This window comes from Acomys minous (assembly GCF_964271855.1).
Source record: "Acomys minous genome assembly, chromosome: 17".
In the NCBI taxonomy this organism is placed as follows: Eukaryota; Metazoa; Chordata; class Mammalia; order Rodentia; family Muridae; genus Acomys; species Acomys minous.
This window is the reverse complement of record NC_140500.1, coordinates 10278289-10295199: the sequence shown is the minus strand read 5'-3', so window position 1 is coordinate 10295199 and position 16911 is coordinate 10278289. Positions and strand designations below refer to the sequence as shown.

General features: G+C 38.4%; 1 protein-coding gene across 6 annotated transcripts in view; it reads left to right on the top strand.

Annotated features, from left to right (window-relative positions):
• PIK3C2G (phosphatidylinositol-4-phosphate 3-kinase catalytic subunit type 2 gamma) overlaps positions 1-16911 on the top strand; it is a 332391-nt gene that overhangs the window by 18197 nt on the left and 297283 nt on the right. For all 6 annotated transcript variants that reach the window (XM_084766217.1, XM_084766214.1, XM_084766215.1 and 3 more), the window contains 4 exons: positions 1133-1879; positions 5271-5353; positions 8522-8679; positions 11324-11438. In XM_084766217.1, the coding sequence (XP_084622343.1) occupies positions 1217-1879; positions 5271-5353; positions 8522-8679; positions 11324-11438 (1019 nt within the window). In that variant the 5' untranslated portion in view covers positions 1133-1216. The remainder of the gene's footprint in view (positions 1-1132; positions 1880-5270; positions 5354-8521; positions 8680-11323; positions 11439-16911) is intronic.

The window sequence follows — 16911 nt, the reverse complement described above, 5'->3', positions numbered from 1 at the left end:
TGAGATCCGTGAGTGAGTGAGTGTGCTTGCTGCTCTTGTAAAAGCCCAAGTTCAGTCCTGAGCAGCAGCTCCTGAGGCTATGAAGCTCCTGCTTGATTTCCACAGGTACACTCTCACACACACACACACCCATATACAAAACTAAAGCTAAATTAAACCTCTAGACCATGGAGGAAATGAAATTGCCTTCAGTGAGAGAATGACTCAGTAAAGAATAAACTCCAAAAGGAATCAGGAAGAAAATAATGACTAAATAAAGGAAAGCTTGAGAAATCGCAGAAAGGAGACATTCTGAGTGTGGTTATCAATAATGAGCCAAAGCAACAGCAAGACACTAAAAAGAAAAGATGGAGGGTGTGTGCCAAATGCTGCAAATAACAAAAGGGCTTTCTAAAGAGAAAAAAAAGATCTCTTGAGTTTAATGGCACGAAACTCATTAAAGGGTTTAATGGAAGTAGTTCTAGAGAAGTGGACAAAAGAACTTGCAATTACTTGTGCTTAAGGAGTTTCAGAGTGGAAAGTCTCTAGCTGTTGGGGGAGGGGGGAATTAAGACTGTGCACATGAATTGGATAGCGGCTAATAATGAGGGGACTGTTTAGCCACCACTAGACACTAGAATGCTTGTGTGCACGTAGGTGAGTGGCCAGTGAAACACTACTGTCAGTTAGAAAAGCAGTCAGTCCAAGGGAAGATGCGTTTTGTATGGATTAAAGAAGAAGCTCAATGGAGGGATGGCTCAGTGGTTATGTACTGGATGCTCCCCTGAAAGACTGTGGTTGAGTCCCCAGCACCCACATGGTGGCTCACAACTCTCTGTAGCTCCAGTTCTGGGTGAACTGTTGCCCTCTTCTTACCTCTTCAACACCAGGCATATAAATTGTGCATATATGTACAAAATAATAATGATAGAGAAGAACTGAAGAAGTCTTGTTTGTCTATCAATAGAATATTAATTCATACAGTCATTATTCTCCCTCAGAGTCCCTGTCTTTAATGCTTACTGGCTGTTTCAGTGCTCAAAAGTCCCATCAGCCAAGTGCGTAAACCAAGCATTTGTATATTTATTTAACATATTTCTTTTTGCAGGTACCTTTGTCACTAAAGACTGGTTTTGTTTCCTTTTATTTCTAGGCAAAATTTTAACTTCTTTCATAATATCAAGAAGACATTTGGAGTCAAATAAATCCCCCCCCCTTCAGTTACACAAAATCAAAAATGGCACATAGTTGGCAGACAGACCCAAATCGCAGCATCGAACCACAGGAAGGTGGATGTGGTCAGCAACCATTTCACCATGCAAACCAGTACCTTTCTTCCAGGCAAGTCAGATTGGGTTTTGACCAGCTAGTGGAAGAGATCAATAATGAAACTCCACTGTATGGCAGTGCAAAAGAAGAAAACGTGTTTTTTGTGTCAGATGCACCAAGCTTGGGATCAACATGGCAATCCATATATGGAGCACACCCAAGACACTTGAGTGAATTCACTTCTCAGAGCCCTGACTTCTCGCAGCTTTGGTTTGGGAAAGCATCAGCCATTGGTTTTAATCCTGTTGTGTTACCTACACATGAGATCATTGATGAGGGGGCCTCCTGGAGAAATCCCACAGGAAAATATCATGGTGCTGAGGATCCCAGGCTCAAAGCTCCAACTCCATCATCCACTAGGCCGGATAAGTATAGCCCACAAGGACAATCAGGAAATGAACGTCATGACTGCTATATAGAATCCGAAGGTGGCATCCTCCCTCATCATTCATCCCGCTCAACGGAGAAAGAAGGAAGCAGAGAAGCGAACCTTGCAGACCCTTCACTGGTGGTCTCTAAAGATGCCTCTCTACCCAGGCCATGGGATAGCGTGTCAGTAGAAAACCCAGAGGTATGTACAATGCACACGAGCATGGAAACAATCACTCAATAAAGAATTGAATTTACTGGTAATAAAGTTAAATAATTGCATGTAGGAAAATCTATTAGTATTCAACACATTTATTTCACAAAATCCAGTTCTTAAATTAACAACTATTGCAAAAATACATTTAACTATCGTTCTTTAAGTTCTTAGCTCATCAAACTTATTAATATAACTTACAATGATATATTAGTGTTATATATTTACATATTTTATATATAAACTAATACATTTTAATAGATAAAAGTATAACCAGAAGTTTAGCTTGTGGTGTTTATCTATTTTTGCTCTGTTATAAAAGCATACATATCTTTCATTACATCTATAATTTGAGTCATACTATGAAGACTTAAAATCTGATTATCTCTAGCAGGAGTGAACGATGCTCTTGTACACAGAAGCTCATAAATTATTTGATTGGCAGGCGCAATGCATGGGAGGCAGACAAAAGTAGAAATGAAGTAATTACCATTCGATTGATTATCATCCTTTCTTTGATTACTTTATGGTCACTGCTGTAACCATAGAGTTTCCTGCATTGTGTTTGAAGACTTTTCTGCTTATATTGTCTAGAAGAAGAACGGGAGGAGGCTAGAGAGATAACATGGAAACAAGAATATTTCTGCTCCCCAGCAATCACATAAAAAGCTAGGAGTTGTGGCATGAGTCTGCAGTCACAATACTGGGGAAGCAGAGACAGGCAGATCTCTGGATTTCTACTCATCCAGTTGGCCGAAACACCTACACAAACACACACACACACACACACACACACACACACACACACACACACAAACATACACATGCATACACACACATACACATACACACTGTATCATACACACATACAAGAAAAAGAGAGAGAAAGGAATATCACCACAATTACAATATACAGGAGGAACAAAAAAGATTCTTTATCCATCCAACAACTTGTTATCAAGCCATTAAGTAATGCTTTGGTCAAAAAGACTCTGAGGCAATAAAGACAGATTTCTTGAACTCAGGAATTGGCTCAAACTGACCTTCTGACACAATATAGCAACATAATAAAACAACAAGTGGGAAGTGCATAAGTGAATACTTAACTCTGCAAGGAAGTCATTGCATAAGAAATACCACCTTAGATTATCTGAATCAAAACTCAATGTATCTCATTCTGCAACTGTAATACTGGAGAGGCAGAAACAGGTAGCTCTCTGGATTTTTAGTCATTGAGTCTGGCCAAATCTAATTCATATCCCAACAGTACAATAATCAGGTAATTTCCCCTACAGTTGCAAATGTTGTTTAAATTAGACAAAAATAAGTAAACCAGCTGAACTCAGACTTGGGCAAGAGGCAGCACAGGGCACAGATTCCCTCAGCGCTGTCTGTACACTGGTTTGTGCCTGAAGGGCAGCTCCCCACAGCAGTGCACTCTGGTGGATCCTGCATGGCAGCACCCCTCCTAAGTTGGAGAGCAAATCTGTGCTATTAGCTGCAGGCTGCAGAAGCAGCTTGGATTTGCTCAGCCTTGAGCTGTCAAAGGGAAAGCTATGCAGTTGGCAGGTTCAGACTTCTCAGGGGATTTACTACATCTTGGCCAAGTATAGCGTTGTTATTTGGAAGGCCTGAGGGATATTGTTCAGAAATTCTCTCAAATTTAATTGAAAATAACTAATTAGAGAGTCAAAGAAGCAACACAGTGCAAATAAATGCAAAGTCATCCAAATGGAGGCAAATGGCATTCAAGTATCTAAAATCAAAATGATAAAAAAGTATTACAAGGAGTTGGAAAGAGATTTCAGGCAGTATGACAACCATCTGGAGGAGTTAAACTTGTCGTCAGAGTGGTGATAGTCAAAGACAGCGGAGTCAGAGACAGTGGGAGCCAGAGTAGAACCAGAGGCAGTGGGAGAGCCAGAGGCAGTGGGAACCAGTTGTAGTGGGAGCCAGAGGCAGTGGGAACCAGAGGCAGTGGGAACCAGATACAGTGGGAGTCAGAGGCAGTGGGATATCCAGAGACAATGGGAACCAGAGACAGTGGGAACCAGAGACAGTGGGAACCAGAGGCGGAGGGAACCAGAAACAGTGGGAGTCAGAGGCAGTGGGAACCAGAGACAGTGGGAACCAGAGGCGGTGGGAACCAGAGACGGTGGGAACCAGAGACGGTGGGAACCAGAGGCGGTGGGAACCAGAGGCGGTGGGAACCAGAGGCGGTGGGAACCAGAGGCCGTGGAAGGTGGGGATGGGGGGGGGTAGTCATAGATATTTGGGAGCCATGATAGTAGAATAAAATTCACTAATGTAATTATATTGAAACAAGAGAGTAGAAAAATAAATAAAAGTGAATAATTAAGAGAAATAGAAAAGGTAAAATTTAAAAATGCACACAAAAACATGTAACAAGGAAGACCAGAAACCAAAACATTTGTATAATTATGCTAAATATAAATACACTAAACTGTCCGAATAATAAACAGAAAATAAGACGCTGAAGAATACAATGGCACAGTACTTTCAGAAAAACATTAACTTGAGATACAAAGGAGCAGACAGGTTGTAAACAAAGTAACCAAGGATCTAACTTTCTGGCTGAAAAAGAAGATGCTTGTGGTGCTAACAATAGCAAAACTTGATTTAAGACAGTGTTATTAGAGGTAAGGAAGGCATGCTATAACCATGAGTTAGTCTGAAAGAGATAATGATTTTAATGTGTACACAGTTGACAATAGAGCTTCAAAACACACAAGGCAAAGGTGACAGGAAGGTGGCTATGTGTGCACCCACTAAATGAAAGTTTAATTAATATACTACCAGCATATTAAGCATACAGCCACCAAAGCACGTAGATATGAAGCAGTGATTTCTTCGTACTTCCCCAAAACTATCAACGATTCAAATCCCCACCAGGATGAAGATGGCTTAAGGACTCATGGGATGTTTGCACAATAGAATGCCAATGCTCAACAGTAGACTGTGGCATGTAACAACACAAAGGCATCTTTAATATATCACCTAGTAACAGAAGTCAGGGACAAAAGTGCATATGTAAGTAAAATACGATAATAGACATCTGAATGCTGATAATTATAAAAGAGGTTCATGGGTTAACCAAACAGAGATGTAGAAAAACTTATAAAGGGATAGCATTGTTCAGTATTTCCCCTGGTTATTGATAACACAGATGCATGCATTCCTGAAAACTAAAGGTGTGTACATAAGCTTTACACACTTTTCTATATGCAAATAGTACGTCGATAGCAATAAAAAGGTGAAATTAAATCCAAACTGATCTTTAGAAGAAAATCAAATTACATAAACATGCTGGTCTTTTCTCTGCGTTGATCTGTACTAATATAGCAATTTTTACTTTCAGACAGTTGGTTTTCCCATTGAAATAGTTGAAGTACCCCAAGGGAGTAACAAGAGCCTGGCCTCCTTCTGTAACAGAGTAAGAAAGTGAGTATCACTCTTTTAATAAATATTGACTTTTCTGTGTTTGAATTAATTTCTCTGTTCTGCAGTCCACTCAGTGATTAGTTCTGCATGCAAAATGTCAGGTTCCTGTGGCTTGTTAGCACAATAAAGCAATGTCAGACAAACTAGCATTGAGCACCTTGCTGACTGATTTCTCTTCTTTATACTCAAGTAAGAATTTTTCCTTTGAAGTTTTGATTAAAAGATAGTCCCTCTGTCAGAACTGCCCTTGCTCATTGGAAACCTTGATTTCCAGTGTATTTGTGACTCATTTCAATTACAAGAGCCTTTGAGCCTTGTGGCTCAGGCCGAAGTAAGCACAGGCTCACTCTCCCACCTGGGACATTCTGTTCATGCCAGGGCCTCCTATTAACTGAACCTTTCCTCTGGTGAGTGACTACCCCATTGAGCAAGCACATGCATGTTTCTCCACTGAAAACGTTGTTGGTTTCTAGAGAATGTTCCTGCATTGGCCTTTGTCTACTTGCCAATCTCAAAATTAGAATTATGCTATAAAGAAGAATGCTTTTCTAATGAGGTTACCAATTATCTGATTGAAACTTTTCTGTTACTTTGAAATTTTAGTGCATTTTATTTAGACCTCTTGATTTTTATTCACTTGAACCTTTTGACTTAAATATAAGAAATGTACTTTTACTTAAAGGCTTTGGCCTCCTACTAAGTGATGAAAGTAGATTAAAGATTTGAGTCAATGATTAATTTAGAGAATATTTCTGTTTCTAAAATGTCTTCATTCATTCGTAATATATGTTCATACTTTAAAATAAGAATAAAATTAATTGAAGATAGCTAAGATAAAAACTAACCAAACGATCAACCAATCAAGCAAACAAATGAAAACCCCTGACAATCACGTTGGAAGAATTAAAAATATATTCACGGAAAAATACAAAACAAAAAAATTCTCAAATCCATATAAATATTCAATTTTTCCATTGATTTCTTGCTAATTTATGCAATTAGAAACCTAAAAGTCCTTTGATTCTTAATCTAGAATAATATAAGACATTGGTATTGATGCTTTTATTAGTAAGAGATTGGTCAACAGTTAAAAGCACTGGCTGCTCTTGCAGGGGACCCAAGTGTGGTTTCCAGCACCCATAGCAAGTGGTTCACAGCCACCTGTTGTTCCTGCTCCAGGGGATCTGATGCCCTCTTCTGTATCCCTCTTCATCTGCACTCACATGCACATACTCACATATAGAAATGCACATATGTGTGTAATGAAAATTAATACTAAGAATAAATCTTCAGAGCTATCATTTCATAATTCCTACCCGCACAGAATGAGGAGTAGCCATCTTAACATGACACTGAGAGGAAGTGCTTATTACCCCGGTAACGCTTCCTTTTTCTACTATGAAATTCTATGTTCTTAGAAGATAGAATGCAGATGCAATAGCGACAGGAAAGTATCTTCAGTGATTTGGCCAGTGGCTTATGATTTGGCTCATAAAGCACTTTCCCCAATGATTTATTTTTAAATAATAATGGGAATTAAAGCAACCAATCAAACGGTTCAGGTTGGTTTAGTGAGAAGAAATCAGAGAATGCATCTTGCTTAAGTGTATTTGTGCATAATGATTTCCTATCCAAGAAAACCATTCCTTTAATAATGTCTGTTAGGATTCATTCAGTGCTTGGAATTCTCAATTCAAAACTAAACAAGTAAATAAGCAAATCAATTGAAATATGGAGATCTAATTTTACAAGCTATTCTCACAACTGTTACTAAAAAATTTAAATATCTCATCGCATTTATTTTTTAGTATTTAAATAAGCTTAGTCAAATATTGTTAGTATTCACTTATGCCCATTTAAAGATATTTCTAATTTCTGGATTTGATAGTTTTGACATAATTTTAAAATCTCATGTTCAAAAAAATCTACATAATTATAAACCATAATAAATTCCATAATACAAAAAGAAAAGTCCTTATTCACAATGGATGCTCTGAGAGAATTAGGGAAGAATCAAATATGAGTTTGCACTTTAAGTTTAATTTCCCCAAATGCTAGGAGCTGAGATTGCTCATGCATTGACGCTATCTTGTCATGTGAGTGCTAATGTCTGAAGCAAGGAGGGGACAGGAAGTAACCAGGGCTGTACACCTCAGGGCCTGCCCGACACTGACCACTTCTTCCAGCTTGCTTCCACATCCTAAAAGCTCCCCCGTCTCCACAAAGTGCGCTACAATGTGGGCACCAAGTGTTCAAACACATGGGCTCTGGCTGCAGAAGATAATCTTACATAAAGTACAACAAAGTCTGCCAAGATTAATATAGAATCATAATTTTCTATTTAAGTTCAGATGTCAGGGTAAGCAACACAAAACGTACCAACAAGATTTCCCCTCAGTGTCTGAAGCATTGTGTGTTTGTTGACACCTTGACAGTGTGTTCTGCACATGGTATGGAACATGGGCCTACAGGGACCAGCCATGGAAATACACTGTGATCATTATGATACTTTACATGGCTTCAGAGTCTGCCCATTTTTATGCCTCTACTCTTTTAACCCTCACATAAAACCTCTGAAGTAGGTGGTCATGGCTCCTTGTGTGTGTACAAAGAGACAAGTCAAATAGTGTGCCTCTGGCTCTAATAGCAGAAGCAAGAGGATTCAAACTCACAGTGTCTGTTACAAGGATTATGTTTGTAGCAATTATTTGACTCCAATGTGTGCTCCTACAGGAGCAGTGTTTGCGAACTGGGCACCAACAATTAAAAATCAGGTTGTTTCCTCGTATCCCTTAGTCCAGGGTGTACCTAGATCTTGAGGGGGACTAGGCAAGAAAGGAATGTGAGAGGAAGAGCTGAGGCATCAGGAACAAAGGCAGAGAAGCCGCTGATGCCACTTGGAATGAATCCTCCTGTCTTGACAGTTAGGAAAACACTATCAATTGTTTCAAGTCCCCCAGAATCCTAGAAGCTGCCTCTCTGCCCTTGTTCTTGGTGTGATTGTAATTTACACCAAACCGGCTTGAGAAAGCACTCCAGGCCACGGAGGGAGGAGGCTGTCTCCTGGGCTTCATGGTCTTCTCATGCTTCTACGATTCAGTGATGTTTTTCAAAGGAATGATGCGCATCATGTCCTAACCTTTTTCTCCCTTTGCATATACCTTTCAGAATAAGAGAAATGTATCATTCAAGTGACATGAATTCCAATTCTGGGAGGATCTGGGCCATCGCTACGGCCTATCCACCTCAGCTCTTCACGGACACCAAGTTCAGAGTTAGTATTCGAACGAATTATTCAGCGCAACCCCTTCTTCTTCTGCCACATGGTAAGAGAACTCACAAGCAGATATGCAAATCTCAGGATTCCTAGATAGCCTTGAAGTTATTAGAAGAACCACCATTCAACACTACTTTGCCCTGAAGGGAAACAAAAGGAAAACAGCCATAATCTACTTACTGTGGACATCTGGGCGTTCGGGGCGGTAAGGGAGCTGAGACTCTCTTCATATATCTTTCAGAAAAGTCTATGTTTCTTTGTTATTAATAGTAGCAGATAGAGAAGGTTTTCCATGCAGTTAAAATAGACAGAATTTCTAAAACATTCCAGACAAAGGTGATGTATAACTGAAAATGCTCTTTCCTACCCTGCAGAAACAAGTGTTATCTTCAGGTGTGTGGATAAATTGGGAAGAAGAAATAGAGAAACTTAAGAGCCCTGTTGAGCACACACTATCCTAATTGTCAGTACTGATGACTAAGAATGTGTCCCTGAATATGGTTCCTAGAAACTTATACTATACAATATTTACTAGACATTTTCTTCCTCATCACTTGAAGATACCTTTAAAGTTAAACAATGTTCTTGGTTTTTTTTATGGTCCTTTATTTTGGAAAGCAATGCTCATTTATTAAATGTCTAGCTACATCTATATTATCACATAACAGCAGGGAACATTTTCAGACACTCAATGGAACAGGAAATGTTCTCACTGGGTAATATTTGTTATTACACCTTCCTCTTTCTTGCTCTAGTTGAGGCTTTGAGTAAGTACAGAGGATTACAGACACAGACATCTTTATTGCTATACCTGTTAAAAAACCATCTGGTTTGAAACCAACTCATGTTGGCTGAAGCAAACAAAAATTTATTTTTAAACAATGTTAATATTTCTTATAGAATTTAAGAGTAGGAGTGCATCAAAGCCTTAGAGATGAATTTGAAACACACACATTGAAACTCACAATGTCCTTACAGGCCTGAGCTGGACTCTCTCTGCCAGTTTTCTGTGCCTTGTCCTCTGCTGATTTGATGTCTTGTTTCTCCAGAACTACAACAACAACAAAAGCTAAGCTATCACACATGCATGCTGTTGTCAAACCATCCACAGTCGGTCCATCTCTCTTAGATCCAATATTTAAGAGCGGGATCGTGGCTCTCCAGCCAATTCTCTTGCATATTGATCTAATAAGCACAGATTCAGAGTGCAGTGGCTAGAGAATTAAAGGCTAAAGAATGAGCAGAGACACATGACATGGGAGGCAACGTGAGATGGATAGAAGGATTCTATCCTGGGCTAAAATAAAAATACATGTATAAAATCTGCCCAGGATTTTGCCTGTGGCCTTAATTTGCGTTAACCTTGATCCATACCATTCTTTCCATATTCCCAAGCCATACTACGGAGAGGCACTTTCTGCCAGGAAAATGCATGGCCATCTCTCATTCTCTCAAATGCTCTACTATTTTTTTTTCAAAACTGTTCTTAAATGACACCTTGACCTACCATAAAAATATAAATATTAAATGTAGCATGTCTCCTTTCTTATGGCAGCAGTGCCATTTACACTACTTTATGTTACACAGTTTCAGTCAAAGTCCTTTGCCTCCAAAAGGAAGTGGTAGAAGAAAAAACACATGATTGTGAAATACACCGCAGCTAAGTACACTCCTTTGGAGAATGCGGTTGGCTATTTGAAGTTTTCTACAAAAAAATTTTTTTACTGGCTAAGTATGTTCAACAGTCAACTGTACTTTCTTTTGGTGCTTGAATTCATACGCACACATTAAAAACATGGTTTAAATATATTGACCACATTGATCTGTTTTATTCATGGTAACCACATGTCAGATTTGTAAAGGGCAGAAACTACAACAAGACAAACTCTCTAATAAAGAAACTGAGCCCCAGAGGTGGAAGAATTTGTCTATGTAAATAACTGAAAAAGATGAAAACTGTATTGTATCTAGGACTCAGCATAAAACACGGAGAGCCACATGTTTATGGTAGTAAAAATATCTTATATCAAGGCAGTAATATATCTTTTAAAAGTTGTTCTATTAGCAGGGCATGGGGGCGGGGGGGGCAATGCCTTTAATCCCAGCAGTCAGAGGCAGAGGTAGGTAGATCTTTGTGAGTTCAAGGCCAGCCTGGTCCACAAAGCTAGACCAGGACAGCCAAGGCTATACAGAGAAACCCTGCCTCAAAATTTTATTTTATGTGTATGGATGTTTGCCTGCATGTATGTCTATACACAGTGCATACTGCAGATTGCCTAAAACTAGAGTTACAGACAGTTGTGATCTGCCCTGTGGGCATTGGGAATTGAACCTGGGTCCTTTAGAAGAGCAGCCAGTGCCCTTAACGGCAGAGTCATCTCTCCAGAGTCCCAAGAATATCGTTTGTGCAGAGGCATAATAAATCGAGTGGTTTGTATATGAGAAACACAATACCCAGCTTTGAAATTTTCCATTCACACAGAACTGAGCTTGAAAATGATTTCAAGCAGCCTTTATCTAAAATGCCAATGATCTAATAAATAGGCAAATAAAGTGCTGTACGTTAAATCCTCTTGATGGAGCTAGCTGGCTACAAAACTCCATAATGTGATTATTGGGTTCTGTGCTCAAAAGCTTCACAGTGGATGTTTCATAAGCCCTTACTCACTTTTATTATTCACTTTTGTTTTCAGCTAATTATCTTGTCAAAGACCTAATTGCTGAAATTCTGCTTTTATGTGCAAATGAGCAGCTTTCCCCTGAAGAGTATCTTCTAAGTATATGTGGTTCTGAAGAATTTTTACAGATGTAAGTATCTTATTAAAGTCAATTTTGGTTGCTCTAATTTGTCAGGTTTTGGGAGCGAGGTTTTGTTTTGTTGCGTTTTAAAAAGGCATTTTACAAACACTACATTTGCTCTCTTTAGGATGTCTGAATGCTTGGTCTCCAGCTGACAGTGATGTTTTTGTGATGTTTTGTGATGTTTTGAAATCTTCTAGGTGTGGTGTCCACTTGGCCGGAATCAGTCACTTGGGGGCTGCGTCTGAGGCTTATACCCACCCTAGTTCCCATCCACCTCTGCTCCGTAACCCACTAGGCCATAAGGTCCCATCTAAACAAATGCAGCTGACTTACCATGCCTTCCTCAACGCAACAGTGATATCCTCTAAAATCTTCAGCTAAAATAAACTTTCCCCCACTTAAACTGTTTCTGCTAGCTGTTTCATCTGTCAAAGTGGTGAAAAACTAACTAATATAGAAACTATGCTGGAGCCCGGTGTGGTGGCATACGCCTTTAATCCCAGCACCCCAGTGGCAGAGGCAGGCGGATCTCTGTGAGTTCGAGGCCAGCCTGGACTACAAAATGAGTCCGGGACAGCCAGGGCTGTTACACAGAGAAACCCCATTTCAAATAAATAAATAAATAAATAAATAAATAAATAATAATAGAAACCATGCTGGGGAAAGAATTCAGAACCTCACATTTTCTGGGAAATGATATAATGATATATGTATTTTTATGTGATATGTGTGAATATTTTGCTTTCATGTATGCCTGAGCACGGTGTGCATGCAGTACCGATAGAGGCCAGAAGGGAGCATCAGATCCCCTGGAACTGAGTTGCAGGAGGTTGTGAGCTGACAAGAGAAGGCTGGGTATTGAACCTAGGTCCTCTGAAAAGCAGCAGGTGCTCCTTACCACTAAGCCATTTCTCCAGCCCAGCAAAGATAGTTTTACCTAAGCTGTGACTGGGTGACAATTAAATTCAGTTATCCCAGAATGGTGGTCACCAGGGAAAGAGAATTTCAGCTTTAAACTCTGCACTGTTGGCTACTTCTTATAATACAGCTTTCCTGGAGAGACTGCAGTTTGATGCATGAACTAACTATTTTGTTTTGGTCTGGAATATTACAAACATGTTGATCAAATAATGATATTTTAAGTATAAGAATCTTAATATTAATAATTATAATAATTTTCATAAAGCAGTATATTTTGAGGTTGTGTTTATTTTATTTTACAAATTTTTATTGTAAATTTTTCAAATAAAATCACACTGAAATCAACTAGACCCAAAGTCTATACATCTTACTGTACTTCTAGGTAGTTAAACAGCCATTCCAAAGTTGTGGGGCTTCACACTGGATTTTACACTTTTAACTACCAAATGTATTTATGCATTTATCTAACACACACACACACACACACACACACACACACACACACACACACACACACACAGGAAATCCATGGCACATTTAGAACTGGATCAATAATTAGCTTTCTATGCTCTTTCATAACTCATGTCTATCGCTTGCATTCAATTCCTCCTTGTCCTCTAATATTGACTACTGGGAGCTACGACCTCACTCCAGACAGAATGGCTGTCATCAGGAAATCAGACAATAAGTGTTAGAGAGCATGTGGAGAGAGAGAGGAACTCTTATCACTGTGGGTGGGAGTGCAAGTTGATACAGCCATTGTGGAAGCCACTGTGAAGACTTTTTAAACATTTCAAAAGGGGTCCCGCTCAAACTATGGCACCAGCCAAGGACAATACAGGCGGTAAACCTTAAACCCCTACCCAGGTCTAGCCAATGGACAGAACACTCTCCACAGTAGAGTGGAGAGTGGGATATTACTTTCTCACATACTCTGGTGCCTCACATTTGACCATGTCCCCTGGAGGGGGCGACCTGGTGGCACTCAGAGGAAGGACAGCAGGTTACCAAGAAGAGACTTGGTACCCTATGAACATATACAGGGGGAGGTAATCCCCCTCAGGAACAGTCATAGGGGAGGGGAATAAGGAGAAAATGGGAGGGAGGGAAGAATGGGAGGATACAAGGGATGGGATAACCATTGAGATGTAACAAGAATAAATTAATAAAGGAGAAAAAAATTACCAAATGACCCATTTGTTTCATTGCTGTGAATATAACCAGGAAACCCCATAGACTACCATAGAGATATTTTCACCTCTGTGTTTATTGCTACTTTATTCACTATATAAATTAATTTAAATCAACCAAGTTGTCCATTAGCAGATGAATAGATAAGTCTGCATATATGTGTGTGTATGTATATATGTATATATATATATATATATATATATATATATATATATATACACAGAGAGAGAGAGAGAGAGAGAGAGAGAGAGAGAGAGAGAGAGAGAAATAGAGAGAGAGAGCTATTCTATAGCTCTAAAGAAAACATAATCACAAAATTTGCAAGATGGATGGACTTAGAATGTAGACTACTAAGAGGGCTCTCAAATTCCTAGAAAGAGAAATACTACAAGTGCCTCCTCATCTACAGATTCTAGCCAATAGCACATGAATATATGTAAACAAATGTACATATGGTGCAGTATAACATGCAAGAAAGAAAACAATACATTTTAAATAACTTTTTAATAATTTAGGCAGTTCACTAAAACAACCTGCAGTCCGATATAAAGTTAAAGTTTAAACATTTATATGATTTTTTAAAATCATATTTTTGGTTATAACAACCAATCATTTTTGACATTCCTTAGAGACCAGCCTGGAAAATATAAGGAATCTTCAAGAAAAATAAGTAATTCTTTGTAGTTGAATATAAAGACTAAAATGTTTGGTAATCTTGTTCTTCCTTTATATTTCTACACGATTATATGATTTACAAATCTCTCATGAGACTAAAAGGAATTTCTGGGCGTGCGTTCCCCTGTGGTCATTGTTCCACCACAAATGCACTGAAAATATCCCGTTGGTGGATCACAGCCAATACAATAATCTACTGTACCAGAGTACCTGTGAGTGACTCTGGAAACTAATTGTTTTACTTTTGTGTTATGAATTATAACAAAATAATTGTCATATTGTAATCATAGTTGCTTTGATGCTCACATGAAATAAACATCCTTCATTCATTTGAGTCTAACACACTCAACAACTAGGCTGATACTTTCCCTCAGCCTATGATTCTAAGTTATAGCCAATAAATTCAAGAAAATGTTTATTTTGTTTAATTCTAGCATGATGCATACTTGTGTTTGGAACACGTAAATTTCTAAATTTATACCTGGTCTTCCATGCCAAAATATAGGATTAAAGAGCATAAAAGAGCTTCAATTATTTGCACTAAATTTCAGCAGCTTGAAATATAACCAAGAAACTACTACCAAAAAGTTGAGACCTTGAGAACACATGATGAGGAACAATTTTAAGGGGACTCTCATTTAAAAACTGTTTTCAATAAGAAAACATCCATAAAGAGCTCAGTAGTTGAGTAGAGAAAATGCACAAAATATCTTACATGTTTTCATGTTAATATGATTTTTATCACGTACAAAAAATAGTTTTCAATATTGTATAGTCATTTAATTATCTTAAAATTTTAGTTCATCAGTTTGATTAATGAGAAAGATACAAAGTATTTTCATGAGTTAATTACATTCATTAGCTCCATACAAAGAATAGATATATGCATCATATATATATCCTATGATAAGAATAATAGCCTGCCAGTATTGATGTAATTAAATTTATATACAGATAATAATACCATCATTTCTAATATCTAAAGAAACATGAATATGCTGTTTAGATTTTACTTTTTAATTCATTACTATATGATTTTTAAAGGTTATCTTATTAAGAATATAGAAATCTATATATGAAGTTCTCTCGGGAGCTGGATAAACAGCCCAGTGAACAAAGTGCTTGCTGTACAAACATGGGAACCAGAGCTCATAGCCCCAGCACTCATGTAAAAGCTCGTTATAGAGACGTGATCCTGTTACCTCAGTACTAAGAGAAAAACCAAGTGGATCCTGGAGGCGCTCTGGCCAGCAAGTCTGTGTGAAATGAATAGCTTCAAGTTCAGTGAGAAACTGTCTTAAAAGTAATGTGGAGAGTGATTCAGGAAGACATGGGAGCATTGGCCTCTGTCTCACACATAGCTGCATGGCCAGCCATACCTGCATACACATTTGCACATGCAATTCACATAAAAAAGAAATTATTTCTATAGAAGGAGCACATACATAATATGCAGTAAGTCAATCATGAAATAATACGTGTTTTTTACTTTAATACTGATGCTCCAATCCATCTGGAATATTTTATCCTGTAAAATTTCAATGCTAGCAATAGCATCTGTCAGTAAGTACTAATTAACCATATGTTGTCTAGACTTGTAAATCTCATAACATATCCAGGAGATGGTTATCATAGTGCCCACTGCTTTATACATGGGGACATTCAATCTTTCTTCGAGGTCATACAGAGCTATAATAAATGTAAATTCAAACTGGCATTTGCTTGAACTGCTGTAACTTTTCACTGTAAACACTAGAGTGGCATAAAGGGAACAAATCATAATTTGTGCTGCAGTGTAAGGGAAACACTCAATTTTACAGAAGTTGGGAAGGGTAGAAACACAGGGTCAGAGCTGCACATTCCAAAAGCACTAAGATCAACATGTGCAAATGTTTGGTCAGGGAATTCAAATACATAGATGATTCCTACACAATGCCTACCATCTTTCTGGCCCAGATATGAGTGGAAACCAACTGACTCCAAATCAGGGGAGAAGGCAGGTGAAGAGCAAGAGCAGAAAGTAGCACAGAGAAATGCCAACGGTCAACTTCTAGTTAGAGAACAAAAGTCCTAGACAGGAACTCTGCAGTGTACAAGGTCTCCATTGCCTGAAGATACATAAAACTCACTAACAACTTGTTCTAACCAAATACCTATCAACAGACAAAAACAAACTCAAGAATGTGAGCAGCAACTCAAAATGAGCAAGAATATTGAAAGAGTTTAACTAAAAATCATATGCGGTTAAGCAACTAAACATTTTTGAAAAACAAACTTAAAATACTGATGAGGAAGTTCAGTAAAATCATTAACATCATTTCAAACAGTTGTTAAGGATTCAAATGGATGCACAGGAGCTGAAAGGGAATTTTTTAAAAAATTCATCAAATGACTTTATAATGTCTTTAATCTATTTAGCAATACTTCCTCTGCAGCTTGTCTTTTTAAAGACTGAGTCTCTTGGCTATCAGGCTGGTCTCAAGCTTCCAATGGTGCACCTTCAATCTCTGTTTTCCTGCCTCTTACAGCCCCCGACCCCAGAAATGCTGAGGTTATAGACATAATCAAAGCCACGGCACTCAGTTTTTAAGCTGTTGAAAGGGCTCCCACACTACCAACTGAGCTACATCCTTAACCTTGTTCATCTACAAGTATTTTTTAAGGGAAAGTCATAAATACCCTCCCAAAATTT